General features: G+C 30.1%; 1 protein-coding gene across 2 annotated transcripts in view; it reads right to left on the bottom strand.

Moving 5' to 3' along the window:
* Positions 1-18,190, bottom strand: part of slc26a3.2 (solute carrier family 26 member 3, tandem duplicate 2) — a 23,975-nt gene extending 5,785 nt beyond the window's left edge. Inside the window, exons 1-10 of one of the 2 annotated variants that reach the window (XM_005164755.6) lie at positions 17,927-18,190; positions 10,931-11,106; positions 9,019-9,158; positions 6,628-6,738; positions 5,130-5,290; positions 4,302-4,466; positions 2,877-3,029; positions 2,558-2,640; positions 1,097-1,244; positions 904-1,017 (exon numbers count right to left, since the gene is read on the bottom strand). In XM_005164755.6, coding sequence (XP_005164812.1) covers positions 904-1,017; positions 1,097-1,244; positions 2,558-2,640; positions 2,877-3,029; positions 4,302-4,466; positions 5,130-5,290; positions 6,628-6,738; positions 9,019-9,158; positions 10,931-11,061 — 1,206 coding nt within the window. In that variant the 5' untranslated portion in view covers positions 11,062-11,106; positions 17,927-18,190. Of the gene's footprint in view, positions 1-903; positions 1,018-1,096; positions 1,245-2,557; positions 2,641-2,876; positions 3,030-4,301; positions 4,467-5,129; positions 5,291-6,627; positions 6,739-9,018; positions 9,159-10,930; positions 11,107-12,929; positions 12,996-17,926 lie in introns of those variants that run through there. The other variant, NM_001040175.1, reaches the window with a different exon arrangement.

The following is an 18,190-nucleotide window of genomic DNA, read 5'->3' as shown; positions in this document are numbered from 1 at the left end:
CACAAAATATCAAGCCATATTTATAGTAACCAGTATTTAGCTTGAGAGCTGAAAATTCAGCTTTGGCACCACATAAATGAAGTACATTTCTAAAACATATAGGAGATAGACAGATGTAATATTATTTCCTAGTTTGTTTTTGTTGTAATTTGAACAGATATACAGCTATGGAAAATTGTAAAAATTGTTCTGTAAACAACTGATGATGTTTTTTTTCCAAATTTGTAATAAAATGTTGCATAAAATACACAATTGGTCAACAAATAATCAACAAATAAGCAACAAATAATCTTATGCTTTCAGACATGTTTATATAATGTCCTGATTTACAGACATATCATATTAGTACACATAGTGCATAAATGGGAAACAGTTGTCATATTGATTATTTGTAGTTTGCTGCAAATATCCTCTAATAATATCATTGTTATTAATTAATATTCGTATTAAATAGATATTAATTGATATTTAATTAAAACTTGGACAAATATTATCAGACATTTACAGATTTAAGCATTAACATTCCACTTAAAACCAAACCAATTAATCCAGTTAATTTAAAGAAACAAGTGTTCTCCTAATTCTTTTCCATAACACTATATGCAGCATCAAAGATTTTTTAAAACATCTGTCAATTTAATATTAGTTCAAGAAAAAAAGTGATTTTAATTAATTGAATAGAAACAACTTGTTATTCCTGGCACAGATCTGTTTATTTTACAATTTACAAAATGTCTTAATTATATCTGAGCACTAGAGGCCAGTATTTCTCTGTGGCTGGTTAACAAATTCCCTAATTGAGATTTCACAGATGCAAAATCAGCTTTTTGAGCTCCAGCCAGTGAGAAAAACTTACAAATGATTTTACAGAGATTGAAAGTTTGATCCATGGAGTTTGTTTACCTGTGTTTTTCCTCCGGTGCTTTCCTGAACTGCGCTTCTGGACAGAGCCGTACTTGCTGCCAGAGCCTTGAACGATCCTCCAAAGATGTTGCTGGCTCCAAAGGCAATGAGTTCCTGCGTGATTGTACGTGTAAATAGAGATGTTTTTCCACAGACTGATTGACTTTTATGAGGAGTATAATTTAGGGCTTACTTGATTTCCATCTATAATGTAGTCGTGCTTCACAGAATAGACTTTAGCCACTGCGAAAGCCACGGCAAATCCCACAATAGCGATTGGGAACGCATCAACTGCGGCCATCTGGAAAACCTGCAGGTCGGGAGCAATTGGGGACTCAAACCTGGACAGATCAAAAATGTGGTTATTTTCTTATGTCACAAACATAGAAGTGAGATTTTTTATTGCTGTAATAGCAGCAAATGACCCTTTAAAACTATATTAGCTTTTTACGAATCTTTGTAAGGAAACTTTAGTTTTCAGAGTTATAAACAGAATTTCTTTTAGACTATTTTTTGTGTTACTAAAGGGTATAATTTTAAAAGTTATAGGTTTGAAGTAAGCTTTGATAAGTGGATTTTAAAGGTTTAAATGCTTGACGGATTCATGTTGCTAGCTATTTATAGCAATTAGCTGACATAAAATGTAGCATATTGATTATTTGTTTTAGCATGTCAGTAGCATGTTTTAGCATGTTTTAACATATTTCTATCATCTTTTAACATTTGTCTAGCATGCTAGTATATTGTTGGCATTACTACAAATTAATTCAACATGTATTTTATAGATAGATAGCTTTTGTGTTGCTAAATTGTTAAATTTTAAAAGTTATAGGTTTGAAGTAAGCTTTCATAAGTAGATTTTACTGGTTTAAATGCTCGATGGATACATATTGCTAGCATGTTCTAACAAGTAGCTGACATATAATTTAACACATTGCTAACATGTTTTAAAACGTCAGTAGCATGTTTAGCTTGTTTTAACCTTCTGCTGGCATGTTTTAACATGTTGCTATCATGTTTTAACATTTTGCTATGCGTCAAGTATGTTTTAGCATGTTAGTGTATTAGCATTTTTACATATTAATTCCACATGTTTTCATAGATAGATAGATTTTGTGTTGCTGAATGGGTTAAGTTTAAAATTATAGGTTTGAAGTAAGCTTTGATGAGTAGATTTTTAAGATTTAAATACTCGACGGATACATGTTGCTCGCATGTTCTAGCAAGTAGCTGACTTAAAATGTTGCACATTACATTTTCTAGCACGTCAGTAGTATGTTTTAGCTTGTTTTAACATTCTGCTGGCATGTTTTAACATGTTGCTGACGTGTTTTACGTTTGTCTTGCATGTTTCTAGCATGCTAATAAATTGTTAGTATTTCTACACACTATTTCAACATGCTTTTGTAGATAGATAGATTGTTTGATTTAACATCTTATAAACATGCTAGCAGCAAGCTAAAAAATGGTAGTGACATGCTAAAACATGCTAACAGAGATGGAAAATGCAAGTAACCTGGTAGTAACTTCTAGCAATTTGTTACAATGCCAGATGTTCAAAATGTTATAAATATCAACAGGAAAATATTCATAGGTTTTCCCTAAGTATATATTTTTAATTATTATTATTTATTATGTAGATTGCAGTGCTCACGTGTTTGGTATTTTTCCCACCACATCCACTCCGTGATTATCCCTGAAGTTGAATGCATAGGAGACGCCACATGCTATGATTGTCTGTTGGTAAAAGTTATGATTTAATGATTTGAACATTTAATGTTTGCTTTGAACACACCTGATAAAATGAGAGACAGGATTTATAAAAATACTTTACACTGAGTAAATATTCACTAATAAAGTGCTTGGCATGATAGTTCGATATAAATTCATACCAGTTGATAAACTTTATCACGCCATAAAGATGAATAGCATTATGTCATTGTCAGTATAGGTGAAAGTGGCAAGATACTTACCATAATCACTTCTATGGGGATAGGCACTGGCAACTTTGACTTAAACCTATCATTGATCTCCTTTACTGCCAGCACTGCCACCATCACCACAATAGAGGTGACCAGATCATGGATGTTAGTAGAGGTGATCTGGGTAAATACACTTTCTAGAGTCTGCAGGTAAAACAAAGGACATATGCTGTTTTAGGTATCTGTTTTATGCCCTGTTGTCGGAAGAATTTTTTGTGTGGGGGGTACATTTTCTTTTTGGATTTTACACATGCAAGGTCATACAAAATCCCTCAAATGTCATTTACAATAGAACAAAAATAATTGAATACAGTGTAGAGGTACAGTCTGTGATATGGGTTCGAGATGTGGTGATTTTTTTTCACTTTTTTCACAAGATTCGAGATGTGGTGAAAAAGTTTTTGATAGCTCTCGGGAATTAACATGAGTGCTGAATATTAGAATAACAGTGATTATTAAAGTGAGTAAATCCATTGCTTTTAGTGATTAGTTGACTTAATCATTTTAAGGCAATGAGATTAATACCAATGCCATTTTATTAAGTAAATCAAGTTAGGTAAATGTAACAGTTCTATAGGTTATAATGGGTTTGCTCACTTAAGTTGTCTTTACTCTAAAGTCACTTTTAAGGCAACTGGTTTATTCAAGTAATCACTTTTTACAGTGTACAAACAAATCTTAGTTGTGCTTCAAATAATACAGCATTACTAGTACTGTATTTGTTTGTACACTAAAAAGTGATTAGTTACCTACTCGGAATTGTTTTAATTCAATACATACTTGAAATTTACTTTTGCTGCTTGTTTAAACTACTTAAAATCAGTTGAAACAACACAATGCCAAAGTCTTTAGGGGACAACTTAATAATTTGTATAAATTTAGGTGGGTTGAACATAATACAATTAAGTTAACCATATCAATTTGTGTTGGGACAACATAAAGGAATTGCGTGAAACCCAGAAGTTTTTATAGTGCATCGGAGCTTTGAGGCAATATCTAAATATGGCAAGATGAATTTTGCATCTATTTATTCTATAATTTGTATAGTCTTTTCCTGGAAAATAATCCAAAATGATCAACTCTTGCACTGCAGTTTCAGCTGCGGATGTGCTGAAGTCATTCAAAGCAAAGGCTTGGACACTTACTACTTATTTTTGACTGCTGCAATTTTCAAAAATCATTGTCGCTCTCTAATTTTGATCACTGTGATTCCAAGAAATAAAGGGTTTTTGTTTACGGTATATTGTAAAACACTGTTATGTTAGCATTCTATATTTTGATAAATTTTTAGTTTATAAATTGTCTAATCTTTATCTCCACTGTAGTTTAGGATTTGAAGTGTAGAGTTAAGCAGGTTAATTAAGTTAATTGACAATCATAATTGCAATTTGTATGAAAAAGTGTGAAATGACCTACATATATGATAGATAGTGGTCCGCTAAAACCTGGGACCGTCAGCCCTAATATGAACTTGAGCTGAGAAACCAGGATGTGAACAGCAGCTGCGGTGGTGAATCCTGATATATACGGTTCCGACAGGTACATGACAATGAAGCCCACCTGTAGAAGCCCCATACCTAGCTGGAAATAAAAAGAAAGATTAACATTGATATGAATAGAAACGGTCATTGTTTTTAAGTTGTATAATGGCAGGATGGTTGATGCCGGTTTTACATAGGTCATGGAATTTTAAAAGGTCTATTTCAAGCATTGATAGTCAGGGAATGTTAATCGTTTGTTGGTCTAATTATAACATATCAGGGATTTTTGTTTGTCACTTTTCAATTTTCCACTTCTTTAAATCACTTTTTTATTTCCTTATTTCACGCCTATTATGTTTATTATACCTGTTAGCTAAGGCAAACATGACATGATAATACTTTGTCTTTAAAATGACCACTTCAAAGACTGGGTGTTAAAAAGTAATGATTAAAAAAAAGCTAAATCTAAAGTTTGTGAAACTACCAACGAGTTGTCAAAAATAGAATAAAGCACTTTGCGTTTTATTCAAAATCTGAGGTTAATTGTCCGTTGTTATCAAAAGTAATGCAAAATGATAATCAAGCTAAAATCATTTTAATAGGTTATTATTTTAATTTGATATTATTAATATATAAGGGAAATAACATCCTGTTTTTTTTATTAATATGATGTCATATTAGTTCAGCTTTTAAGCCAGTATAAGTCAGGGAAAAGTCAGGGAATTTGATATATGACTTAATATGGGAATCTTGTTGATTGTACCTGGAATAAACCAACTAGGAAAGTGAGGGAGGCAGACACTAAGATTCTCTGCTCTTCTTTTGTCAGGCCCTCAAAGGCAGTGATGTTGGCAGGCGGACCCTCATCTGGCACCAGTTTGGTCACTACTGCACCCACCATGAGACTCAATACAGGGAAAGCTCCTGGTTTCAACAACAACAAATAATGGTCAGTTGATTTTTCAGTATGTTATATGCTATTATATACGTCGATCTTATCTTTTGGATATCTATCATTAACGTCTAGCTATAGTAAAAAAAAAGATAAAAATGTGTAATAATTACTCAGTAAAATTAAGTTTTACATATGAGTTTTGTCAAACGATATAAGCAAACACGTTTCTGTAAGTAATCACACATAACATTTGTAACATACTTCTATAATGTCAGAAATAATCTCAGGTTACACTATTTTAAGATGTCCTTGTTGAAGGGAAACTATTCATTGAACTGCTGAGTAATTAATTAATTGCATGTACTTGCTGTACTATGTAGTCAGGATTAGAATTTGGGTTAAATTTATAACCTTCAGAAATCATTGCTGTTCTCTATTTTTGATCACTGCATGTGATTTCCAGGAATAGAGTGTTTTTGTTTACAGTATATTTAAAAATACTGTTAGGTTAGTATGCTATATTCTGAATGGTACAGTATACACTAAATTATTTCTGTATATAAATTGTTTTTTTTTATTTTTATCTCCACTGATGTTTGGGATTTGAAGTGTAGAGATAAGCAGATTAGATGCATGTAATTATGTATAATTAACAGTATTTTCTATTGTAAGCACATGAAACATGTAACAATGACATCTTAAAATAAAGTTCTGAGGCTGAGATGAATAATTACAAGCATTTAGTAGTAAAATATAATTTAAAGCCACATTTAGACATATTTAAATGAACTTTTTTTATTTAAATGAACTCAAATATGCGTGAACCAGATGTTGCTGCATTTTATTTCAGTATGATGAAGTATTTCTCGGCAGGTGCCTTGACGTCAAAAAAATATCTTGACGTTGATTTGACATCCACACATTGATGTCCCTTTCACTACAAAAGTACCAACATAAAAAGTAATATAATGTAAGAAAATGTATTCATCTGAAAGATTCAACTACAAATGACTAATTTACATTGGATTTTACATCCCTGCAATGCATGTAAACTATCTTGATATTAAAACATAGACATTGGTATTAACAAACTCATCAAAACTCATCATCCTGTACATCGTGTAATCTAGTTTTATATGCTTTTTTTATGCCAATGTTAGTCAGTTTCATGTCATTTTGACATCTATGTAGTCAATTGGCATCCAATCAATTAGTTTTTTCGAATTAACATATTTTCTGATGTCGTTTTGAAATGGAACATGCCAAGTAAACAGCCAAATGGAGGATGCTAATTGACTTACCCTAAAGTTACTTATGTGCCAAATCTAAATGAGCACTTATTCCTCTGTTGACTATTTATACTCACCTACTGAAATGTGTCGTGAGGTGCCCAGGAAAAAGTAGATGATTACTGGGAAAAAAGCAGCATACAACCCATACCAGGTAGAGATGGAAGCCAGCAAACTGAAGGCTAGTCCTGTGGGGGAAAATATGGATAATTAATGATAATTATTAACTCGGCTCTGGTAGTTCATAGTTGTATAATCTCTATCTGAACTAAAGATGCCCTCATTCACTTCTGTCTACTTTATCAACACATTCATTTGATCTACTGCTCTCAAGGCCATTGCTAATGAGAATCCTGTTGATTTTTTGAAGTGTGTACATGACATAAGCAAAAACAGTTCAGATTCTTGTTAACCAGTTAGAAAGGACTTTGTAGGATTTTTATACTGATACAGTTGTAATTGGGAAATGTAACCTTCATGATGCATTTGACATCAGCAAAATAATTTTCAGATTTTTGGTCAGATTGAATGAAATTATTGCGTAAAAAAACTGGTATATATATTATATAGTATATATTGTGTCTGATCTGAAGCTTCTCATTAGTGATGGTGAAAATTAAAAGATTCAAATGCATATGTTTTTGCATGTTTGTCTTGCCTACTTTTGCTCTATTCATTTTGATTCATTAAAAAAAATTAGGAGTTATAAACAGTCAAAAATAGTTTTGCTAATTACTTAAAATTAGCTGAATGAACACAATTCTTGAGTTTTTTTGTGGAACAACTTAATTGTTTTATGTTGAATCCAGTTAAATTTGAATCCACTGAAAAAGGGTGAACTTGATCAGTTTCTGCTGAGACAACATGGATAACTTGTGTTGAACCCAGCATTTTTTACATTAAATAATAACAGAAACACATAGTTGATTGTTTGTTATATGAGTGTTATCACTACAAAACTATATAAGAAGGAAAGAAATTCTCGTTATTTCTTAAAAGCTGTCTAAATTTGTAAAACACTCGTGTTTTATGATTTAATATGATCTAATACGATATTAATGTGTGTCCAAAAAATTGCACCCAAAAAGTGTAATAGGATGTGTAAAAGGAATATATTTTACATAGGATCTTTGACACTTCAATGTAGCTGCATGAATCAATTTATACATTATAGATAATCCATTGCACTTTTTGACGTCTAACTGTACTTCATTGCATGACTGGGTCACAAATGACCTGTTTTTTATATGGTTACTTTTTATGTGAACCTGGACCACAAAACCAATCATAAAGATCTATTTTTTTATTGAAATTTATACATCATACATCAATAAGCATTTCACTGATTTGTGGTTTGTTAGTATATGCTAATATTTGCATATAGATACAAATATACTTTCAAGAAACAAGCATTTGAAAATCCTGGAATCTGAAGTTTGAGAAAAATCTAAACTTTTCTGCATTATAAGTAATTAAAAGTAAAAAAAAAAAATATTTCAGCAGTCTTAGAAGCAATGAGTGATGTTTTAAAAATACATTCATACAGAAAATAGTTGATTGGATTAAATTAATTTTACACTGTATTTCTATTCATGCTCCATTTTAGATCAAATGAATGCAGCCTTGGTGATCGTAGGACTATACAGTATATGTACATTTGAAGTGGGTCATCACTTTTCATCAAATTTGCCCTAACACTATTGAACAACACCCATTTCTTGCCTAAAGACAATTGTGAAAAACATTTTTGATTCATTTTAAATGTTGAATACAGTATGTAGCATATACAAGTTTAATACAAGTGTTTGAAGCATCTGGAATTTGAGGATTGAGGAAAATTTCAATATTTGGAAACTGCCTTTGAAGTTGTCCAAATTAAGTTCTTAGTGAGTCATATTACTCATCAAAAAATATGTTTTGATAGATTTACAGTATAGGAAATTTACTTCCTCATGGAATATCTTTACTTAATATTCTAATGGTCTTTGGCATAAAATAAATATTGCTAATTTTTACTTTCTTTTTTATTTCTGCAAATATACTCACACAAAATAAGGCAAGTTTTGGTTATCCAGGGTGACATATGTGTTAAAAAATTAATTGTAAAATATCCAAACAACTTTTATATGAAATGTCTCAAACATTTAAGTGCTTCCCCTGGTCAATATTTACTATATTTCTGGCTTATCTTCTGTTTATCATTTCCCTTGCTGATCGCAGATGAAAGCACTTTTCACTTATTCTGACACATTTTGTCATGTCATATCATATTTTTGTCACAGTTATCTCATCAAAGACTATGTAGACTCACGTCAGTAATCACCAATCAGTCACAGACCTCGGTTCATAAAGATAAAACTACATTTCTATGGCATGTCATATTTCATCTAATATCATGACTGTTTCAAGAGCCGAGCTTGTGTTGTAATTGTTGCTGAGTAATAATTATTAATAGAAGGATGATATACCTTGCAGGACAGCCACTAGTCCAGTGCTGACACCAGACACAATGTCATTCAGCAGCCATTCCTTGATGGAGTAGATCTTCATCCACCCAATGACAGGCAACAGAGAAAGAGCAGCATTCTTCGCACGTTCAGAGGTACAACTAGTAAACACAAACAAACAAGGAAGGAAGTTGATTTCTTAAATTGTTAATAATTATTAAATTAATAATACTACTACTAATGATAATAATAATAAACATATTTTAGAAAATGTATTATAATTTTTTTCTGGCACCTATTTATAAATGTGGAAAGTTTAAGCTTAATAATATATAATAATATAATAATCATAATACGAAATATTTAAAATATTTGCTTAAAATAAGCACAATAAGACAAACTAGATAAAAAAAACATTGCAAAATATTTTATTATAATTATAAATTGTTATTTATAAACTACTTAATAAAAATTTAAATTTTTAAGTCTGAATAATAACAATAATAATAATGAATACAGAAGTGCAGTAACTGTTTTCAGTAAAACTTGAAAATAAAACAAAAAAGTAATATAATACATAAACAAATACAGTAGTTTATTGCCTCTCAATGTTATAAATATTTATACACTCTTTAATAAAAGTTAAAAATAGAGCATTGATAATAATAATAAAAATAATAATAACAACCACACAATAATAACATTAATAATAGTAATACTGTATATATATATATTATAAGTGATATAAATAAGTCTTGTCTATTAATAATAATGAGTTAAGCTAACACATTGCAGCTATTTTAACATGCATATAGTGTAAAATTAAAACAGAGAAAAATAAAAACATAATAATGATAATAATAATAAATGCACAAAAGTGTTGTAACTGTTTTAAATGAAGCTGTAAAATAAAACAAAAATGGATAATACATATTAAATACAGTAGTCTATTGCATCTAAATATTAAAAATGTGTATATACTCTGTTTAATAAAAGTAAAAAATGCAGCTTTGATATTAATAATAATAATAATAACAATAATAATATATTAAATTACAACAATAATAAATATAAATAAATATACATACATACATACATACATACATACATACATACATACGGTTGAAGTCAGAATTATTAGCCCCCCTTAATTATTATTTTTCAAGCCACTTCTATACAGCTTAAACTGACATTTAAAGGCTTAACTAGGTTAGTTTGGTTAACTAGGCAGGTTAGGGTAATTAGGCAAGTTATTGTATAATGATGCTTTATTCTGCCGACTATTAAAAAAAATGTATAGCTTAAAGGGGCTAATAATTTTGATCTTAAAAAAATATATAAACAAATAAGACTTTCTCCAGAAGAAAAAATAATATCAGACATAATGTGAAAATTTTTCGTTGATCTGTTAAACATCATGTGAGAAATATTTAAAAAAGAAAAAAACTTCAAAGGGGGCTAATAATTCTATATAATTCTATGTACTATATATATATATATATATATATATATATATATATATATATATATATATATATATATATATATATATATATATATATATATATATATATATATATATATTTTATGCATAGAAAAATACAGTAGCTTTTTGCCTCTAATTATTAAAATTGTGTATACACCGCTTAATACATTTTAAAAAGTTCAGCTTTGATGATGATGATGTTAATAACAACAGCAAGGGCTAATATATCATTGCTATTTTTATTAAAGCAGAAAATAAAGAAGAAAAATAAATAAAATATATTGAATGCATAGATAAATTCTTCCCTCTACTAAGATTTTAACATTGAGGCCTATTAATATTATTATAATAATGAGAACACATAGCATACTTTTAATCTACTTATAGTGATAAATAAAGCAGAATTAAATCTGTAGATAAATCAATGTGAATATTGAGTGTTCTTACGTGCAGTAGAGTTTGATGTGGTCCAGCAGGCCCTTGTGTTTGCGGTAGGCTTTAGCATGTTCCTCTTCTAGGTGCTCTTCTGAGTAAAGTGCTCTGCTCACCGTGTACTTCTGCGCTGACGCTCGCAGCATTGTGTAAAAGCACTCCTGACCTCTCTCTCTTTCTGTGTGTGTTGTCTGCAGGACAAAGACAATTGACTTAAGCTCTGGTCACTGTCAAGCTTTCCTATTTATCTGGACAATGATGTGTAAGATGTAGGTGTTTGCTCTGAGTAAACATCATGCACTCCACATTTCTGCTCATATCTGTCACTTATAGCCTCATATCTCTGAGACTGATGCTTTATGTGGGGTTTCCCACTATTTCGGATGCTTTGTTAAATATATAAGGTTATTCTTGGCTTCTTGTGAGTAGTTTTGCTATCATAATTAACAGTAGAGAAAGTTTACTGTTCAAATATTCATTGTTATTTTTATTTTAACCATGAATAATTTGAAGGATTAACAGTGACTTAACTTGGCTAAAGTTAAGCAATTGATTTCATTAATTCATTTACAGTATTTTCTTTTCGGCTTAGTCCCTTTATTAATCTAGGGTCACCACAGCGGAATGAACCACCAACATATCCAGCATTTTTTTTACGCAGCGGATGCCCTTCCAGCTGCAACCCATTACTGGGAAACAGCCATACACACCTGTTCACACACATACTCTATGGACAATTTAGCATATCCAATTTACCAATTGGGGGAAATCGGAGAACTCGGAGGAAACCCACGCGAACACAGGGAGAATGTGCAAACTCCACACAGCAACCGTCTTGCTGTGAGGCGATTGTGCTACCCACTGCGCCGCCGTGACACCAAGCATTTGATTTTGATTACATAATATATACCTTTTGCTTGTCTTTTAAAAATGTGCTTTATTATTTTTTTGCTTGGAATAAACTGACTAAGATTTAACATTTCTGAAGAAATTATTTAATGAGGAATTAATTGTATGCAGTAAGGATGAATTAAATACAATTAAAAGTGACAGTATTGACTAAAAAATAGTAGTAAAAACATTTAAATAAATGCTAAATAAAAAAGTAAGAAAAGTAAAGACAAATGCTATATTAGCTATTTGATATTGAATTATTTCCTAATCATTTGTAATTATAATTCATTATTATATTATTAAAGTTGTATTTATATAAATCACTTAATAAATGTTAACGAGCCAAGATTAATAATAATAATAATAATAATAATATTAATAAATGATTATCAACAATTCTATTTTTAAAATATATATAGTACAATATAAAACATAAATAATATATGTACAATATAAATTAATGTAATAGTTTTCTACGTTTAATTTAATTTTAAATGTGACAATATCTGCACTGCTTATCAAATTCTTAAAGATAAAACAGAAATAATAATAATAATAATAATAATGCAAACAATAATAATTACATTGGAACAGTTTTTATTAAAATGTCTCTAAATAAGAAATGCTAAATATTATAAATTAAGTTCACTGAAATAGAAATGTTATTATCATTGTTTTTAATTATAAAAAATTAAATTCTATTAATTAATAATAATAAATACTAATTTTACATAATTTATAATAATCATACTTTTTAAGGTTCAGTTTTAATAATAATAAAAATAATAATAATAATAATAATAATAATAATAATAAGTTAAGGAAGTAACAAAGTTATTTTAGCCTATCAGTAATCCTGAGAAATGAACATTACTTTATATATATATAGGTATGTATATGTATAAGTAATCAAAAGTAAAAATATTTCTTTTTTTTTTTTAATGAATGACATTTTTTAAAATATATTCATGCAGAAAATAGTTAATATTTAAAAACAAAATCCTTTCCATATTGCTATTTATGCTGCATTTATACCAAATAAATGCAGCCTTGGTGATCATAGGACTATATACATAAAACTTCTTAATATAGTAGTATTTTTACAAAGTGATATTCCTACCTGTTGTGTAATTCAGTGAAAGTATCTAATATTCCCTGATGTGTAAGTGTCTTCAGCAGCTGCAAGTGCTCTCAGTGAGATCTTTAAGACCCTGTTCATTTATAAATTGCTAGACTTATCATGTCTGTAATTATTAACATTTATCAAGATGCTGGCCACATCTCCTCTTATCCATGACCATTGTTCTCTCTGATAAAACCTTGACAAAAGCTCAACGCTTATCGATTGCTTTCTTTCATCCCCTCATTCCTCATACGGTGCAGTCTTTTGATTTATGCTGAAATAAAATCAGCCTTTTATGATCTTCTTTGACTTGTGGATGTTTCGTTTCTAAATGTAAAAATGTCATATTGATATTGGGACTTATTTAACCAGCTGTAGAATTGATTTTAGTTGCTGATTGGTCTGTCTGCTTAAACTAATTGATACTATCTAGTGTTATTATTATTATTATTATCAGTTGTGCACAAACACCTGTTCACCCAGTTCTACGTATTGACATGCTGCACCTGAAGAAGGACATTCTGTTATTGTTTATATGTCACTTCCTGCTTTATAAATTCATGTTTTGATTAAAGCGTGCGTCAGTAATTGTTTTATGCAAAGTTTAGGGCACATGCTGTTTTGCGAATACTGTCATTGCAAAAGGCATTTTAAGCAGGTTAAAAAAGAGAATGTTTTATTTAATATTTATTCTTATATAAGTTAATAAAAAATTTGTATATTGCCTTAATCCAATTTTAAGTGTGACGTCATGCAAAGTGGCTTTCGGGTCCAAGCACTCTAGCACTCTATCAAAATGTATGGGGACATGTTTACAAAGCGATGTAATACTTTCAAAAATCACAAACGTTTTATATATATATATATATATATATATATATATATATATATATATATATATATATATATATATATATATATATATATATATATAGGCCTAATATTAGATTGCCAGAAAGTTATTGATTTTTTTTATTTTTTATTAATTGGTTAAATATTGATGTCTGTGATGCAGCAAGTCCAGAGACTTTTGTGTACACCATGATTTTATATAAAATTCACTTTAATGTGTGATAAGACTAAAAAGTGCTCATAAACAAATATTTGCTCAATTCAAATTAGTAGAGACGTGAACCCAGAAACTACCACTTAACAATTGATTACTGAAATATTGCCATAATGCTACTGCCTTTCTCTTGTGATTACTACTACTAATAGTAATAATAATAATTATTGTTATTATTATTATTGTTTCTACACTAATTTCCGAACTTTTTTACTATTATTATTTTATTATTATTATTCATGTTATTACATTCCCACAATTATTTCAGAACTTTTTATTTATTTTTTATTATAATTAATTATATTATATATACACTGTAATGTCCTTGTTTTGGATTTTTATCATTCAGGAATGTCAAACTATACACTCAACAAATTCTTGTTCAAACTACTTATTTAAACTGAGTTAGGAAACCTAAGTCTTTTACGTTCAATTTACCTAAAAAATAATATTGTTAACTTAATTGATTTGTAATGGGACAACATGAATGAATTGTTTTTTTTTTGTTTTTTTTACCTGATGCTTTTTAATAGAATCTATAATGTTTATCTCACCAACATGTGCAAGACCTTTGGCTGAAAATCAGGCCTCAGTATTTAAGATCCTGCACATTCTCCCTGTGTATTGGAGTAAAGTATCTATTTCAAAGTAAGATTACCTTCAACTTCCAATTGTTTTATTTTTAATAAAAGGTTAGTGATTTTTTTAAATAAAAAGTACAAAGCAGATTTGTTTCACAGAATTCTTTGCTCGTACTTACAAAATGCACAAATCCTTTTGACCAAAACTGTATAATCAAATTGCAGTGTCTGTGATTTAAAATCTAACTAAAGCATACCACAATTATTACAGTTCATTTTTAAAAAAGTTACAAAAGAGTATTTTATTTACTCCTATAAAATTTGTATATAATTGATTCACATTTGCCACTTGAGTATACATTTTTTGTGACACTCTACAGTACACTTATTGTAGGTACAATATGTAAAATATCCCCTCAATGTGATTTAAGTTATATCAGGACATTTTGACAGAAATGAGGCTGCAAAGTAATGACTCGCATACATTGCAATTCCTTTGAAAATGCAGGTTTTATTCTCGTGATACTCTGAAAATGTTGCACAGCAATGACTTTCTGTCCAAATGACTTATCTTTAAGTGCATATTAATGTCACTATTGTTTATTTATTAATAATAAAATGACAAAATGCATCTGTATAAAACTGTTACTATTTAAAAGAATTATTAGTTGACTTTACTTAAAGTGAGCAAACTGCTTTAACCTGAAACAGTTAAGTTGGCCTAACTTAATTTTTTATAAATATGCACATACAGTATGTTTTAAAAATATTTAAAAAAAAAAAAAACGGGTTTACTGGCTTTTTAAAGTGAAAGTACGTTTTATATATTGAGTTTAAAAGACAAAACATTTAATACAAATTTAAATAAATTTTACAATAAAAAATTTAATTTTTCAATTAAAAATACTATTTAAATGGAAAGTCATCATTTACTCACTTTTTGCCACAAACCTGTTTGAATTTGAGTTGTTAAAGACAAAAATCAAATATTTTGAAATTTGGAAAAGTGTAACCATTGACTTCCATAGCATTTGTTTTTTCTACCATGCTGTGTTCAACCGGAAGAAAGAAAACTTATAAAGGTTTATGTGTGTAATAGTGAGTAGATTTTCATTTGTGGGTGAACTATCAGTTTAAAAGCACCACCTGTTTGATTATCAGTATAACAAACCAATTCAAATGGCTGGCATTGCTTTGTACAATATCATTATCACAATTAACGGCACAATATTTTGTATAAACTTGCATCAAATTAAATGGTAAATATTTCAATCAGCAATCTTTTGCCAAGCTATATATCTTCGGATCTGCTTCTTACATATTCATTGCGTTTTGTTGTTTGCATTATTTTCTGTAAAGTCATAGCAGTGTCTGTTAATCATATTTGCGAATGAGCAGATCCAGTCCTTCTGTTGCATCCGAACCTGCAGCTTTTATCATCAGATTAGTTTATGCTTCTGTTTAGTTGAGGTCCAGTAGCTCACATCAGAACTGGCAGCTCTTTGATATAGCAGGTTTCAGACGCGTCTGCTGTATGCTGAAAGACTACACTGTAAATGCTATTTCAGATGAGTTCAAACCAGTTTTTTGTCAGTAAAGTTATATGAGACCTGATATATTTCAGCATGGTGATCTACATTGATATGCAATCAAAAAACCAGTACAAAACAGTGCTGTACAAAACTCCTAGGCCACTAATAAAGTGTATTTTTCTGTAGCTTGTTAGTTTGAAATATCAATTTACATTTTACATGATTTACATTATTTTTGTAATTGTTTGTAATTATACAGTGAGACTATTGTCTACACAAGGAGTCTGACAACTTCACAGAGATCGGATCATCATCCATTCTGTCTGGAATGACATAAAAAAGCATAAAGAAACAAGGCAAACTAAATCCAGAAAAACTTTGGCAACATCTCTAAGATGCTTAAAAAAAAAACTACCTGCATAGCTACAGTGCTGTTCAGAGTGTTAGTCACTTGCGTAAAAATGCTGTAAAATGAGGATGCTTTCAAACATAATGCGATTATGAAAAAAAAAATTACGATTTTGTTTTTCTTTTTATTCTTTTTAATGTAATAATTAGAACTAAGATTTTTAAATAACAAACCCTAACAAAATAATCTACGAACCCAATTTAGTTTTTTTAAAGCTCTTATTTTTTTTTATTTAAATGACATTTTTTAACACAATAAGGTATATGCCGAGCTAGTGTTTTTCCCATACTGATAAACTTACGGTGATCTGTTAATGTGAACTTTTTCCAATTTATACGGTTCCTTTTACAGCATTGATGTTGTAACATCACTAAAATACATTCGGTAAATAAACTTTGGCATTCAATTAGTTGCTCAAGCGTAAAACGAGACAAAAAGCTGTTTACTCGCACGCGCCCGTCAGAATCGGCAGGCTAGCGCAGAAGCTCCATTGAATATACTGGGGTAAAATAAATGCTCATATTATAAAGACATAGCGGGGTAAAATGTCATTTAATGCAGTGCTTCTTGTACAATCTAAGACCCACTTTTTTATCGGATATCACTCAGCTGGTGGAGATCGCTGATTTTTAAAGAAAACAGCCCTTAAACGCGCCAGTTTTTGCATTGGCATACAGTTCGCCGGAAGCGCTTAACCCAGGTTACTGGCAAATTAAAAGTCCTTTTAGCATGCTTCGGCATATACCCTATTGTAGGGTTTGTCCATTTTTGACCCAGAGATCCACCATTTTTTATTATTAAAATATTACATTTCTGTAAAAAAATTTCTCTTAGAAATTGCAACTTTTTCTTTTCAAAGACAAATAGTAAATGCAAATAACATACTCAAGAGTATTCTTTATTCAGAACATCAAGGGAATAACAATTCTTAAAAAGATTTTTCATGTTTAATTGAGCATCTTATCATTCCTTTTCATATGCGTCATCGTTGAGGGAAAGAATAATGACATATCATTATATATCAGGGAGACCAGACTGAGCTTTACAGCATAGACTTTACACCTAGAGTCATAATAATTATCAAGGCGATCACAGCTCGATCTTTGCAGATAAAGTGTCAGCCCTCGCCTCTTTTTATTTTTACTGACGTCATTCCACGACACCGATTACAACATAAGTCTCGCATTAACAATTAAACAGTCATGCATTTATTAGGAAAGGTGTGTCAGTGACATACAGTGGAAGCAACCTTTTCATTTTGTCACTCCTGTTGACTTGGCAGATGCATAAATTGTGTAATTTTTCTGGTTACTGTAAATCTCTTTGTATGTGCATGTATGTGTATGTTCAATTATTCATTAATATTAAAGATTTAAAGGAAAAGGAAAGACCCCATACAAACTTACCTTAGAAAGCTAGAGGTGGTCAATCAGTGAGCGGTCAGGGAATGTGTGTGTGTCAGACACACATGTCCTTGTGTGTTTAATGTGCTCAGTTACTGTTACTAAATGTTTTAAGCACACAAAAGAGCTCCTGATAGAGCAACACAGGAATGTAAACAGAAATTAAACAAGTGCTTTTTTGTTGAGCTTCTAATGCGTTTATGTTCGGCAAACAGCAAGGTCTCTCTCTCCTGTTCTGTGTGTGTGCGGGGTATATTTTGGGTATTT

The sequence above is a fragment of the Danio rerio genome, chromosome 4, assembly GCF_049306965.1.
Source record: "Danio rerio strain Tuebingen ecotype United States chromosome 4, GRCz12tu, whole genome shotgun sequence".
Classification (NCBI taxonomy): Eukaryota; Metazoa; Chordata; class Actinopteri; order Cypriniformes; family Danionidae; genus Danio; species Danio rerio.
This window is presented reverse-complemented; position numbering and strand designations above follow the sequence as displayed.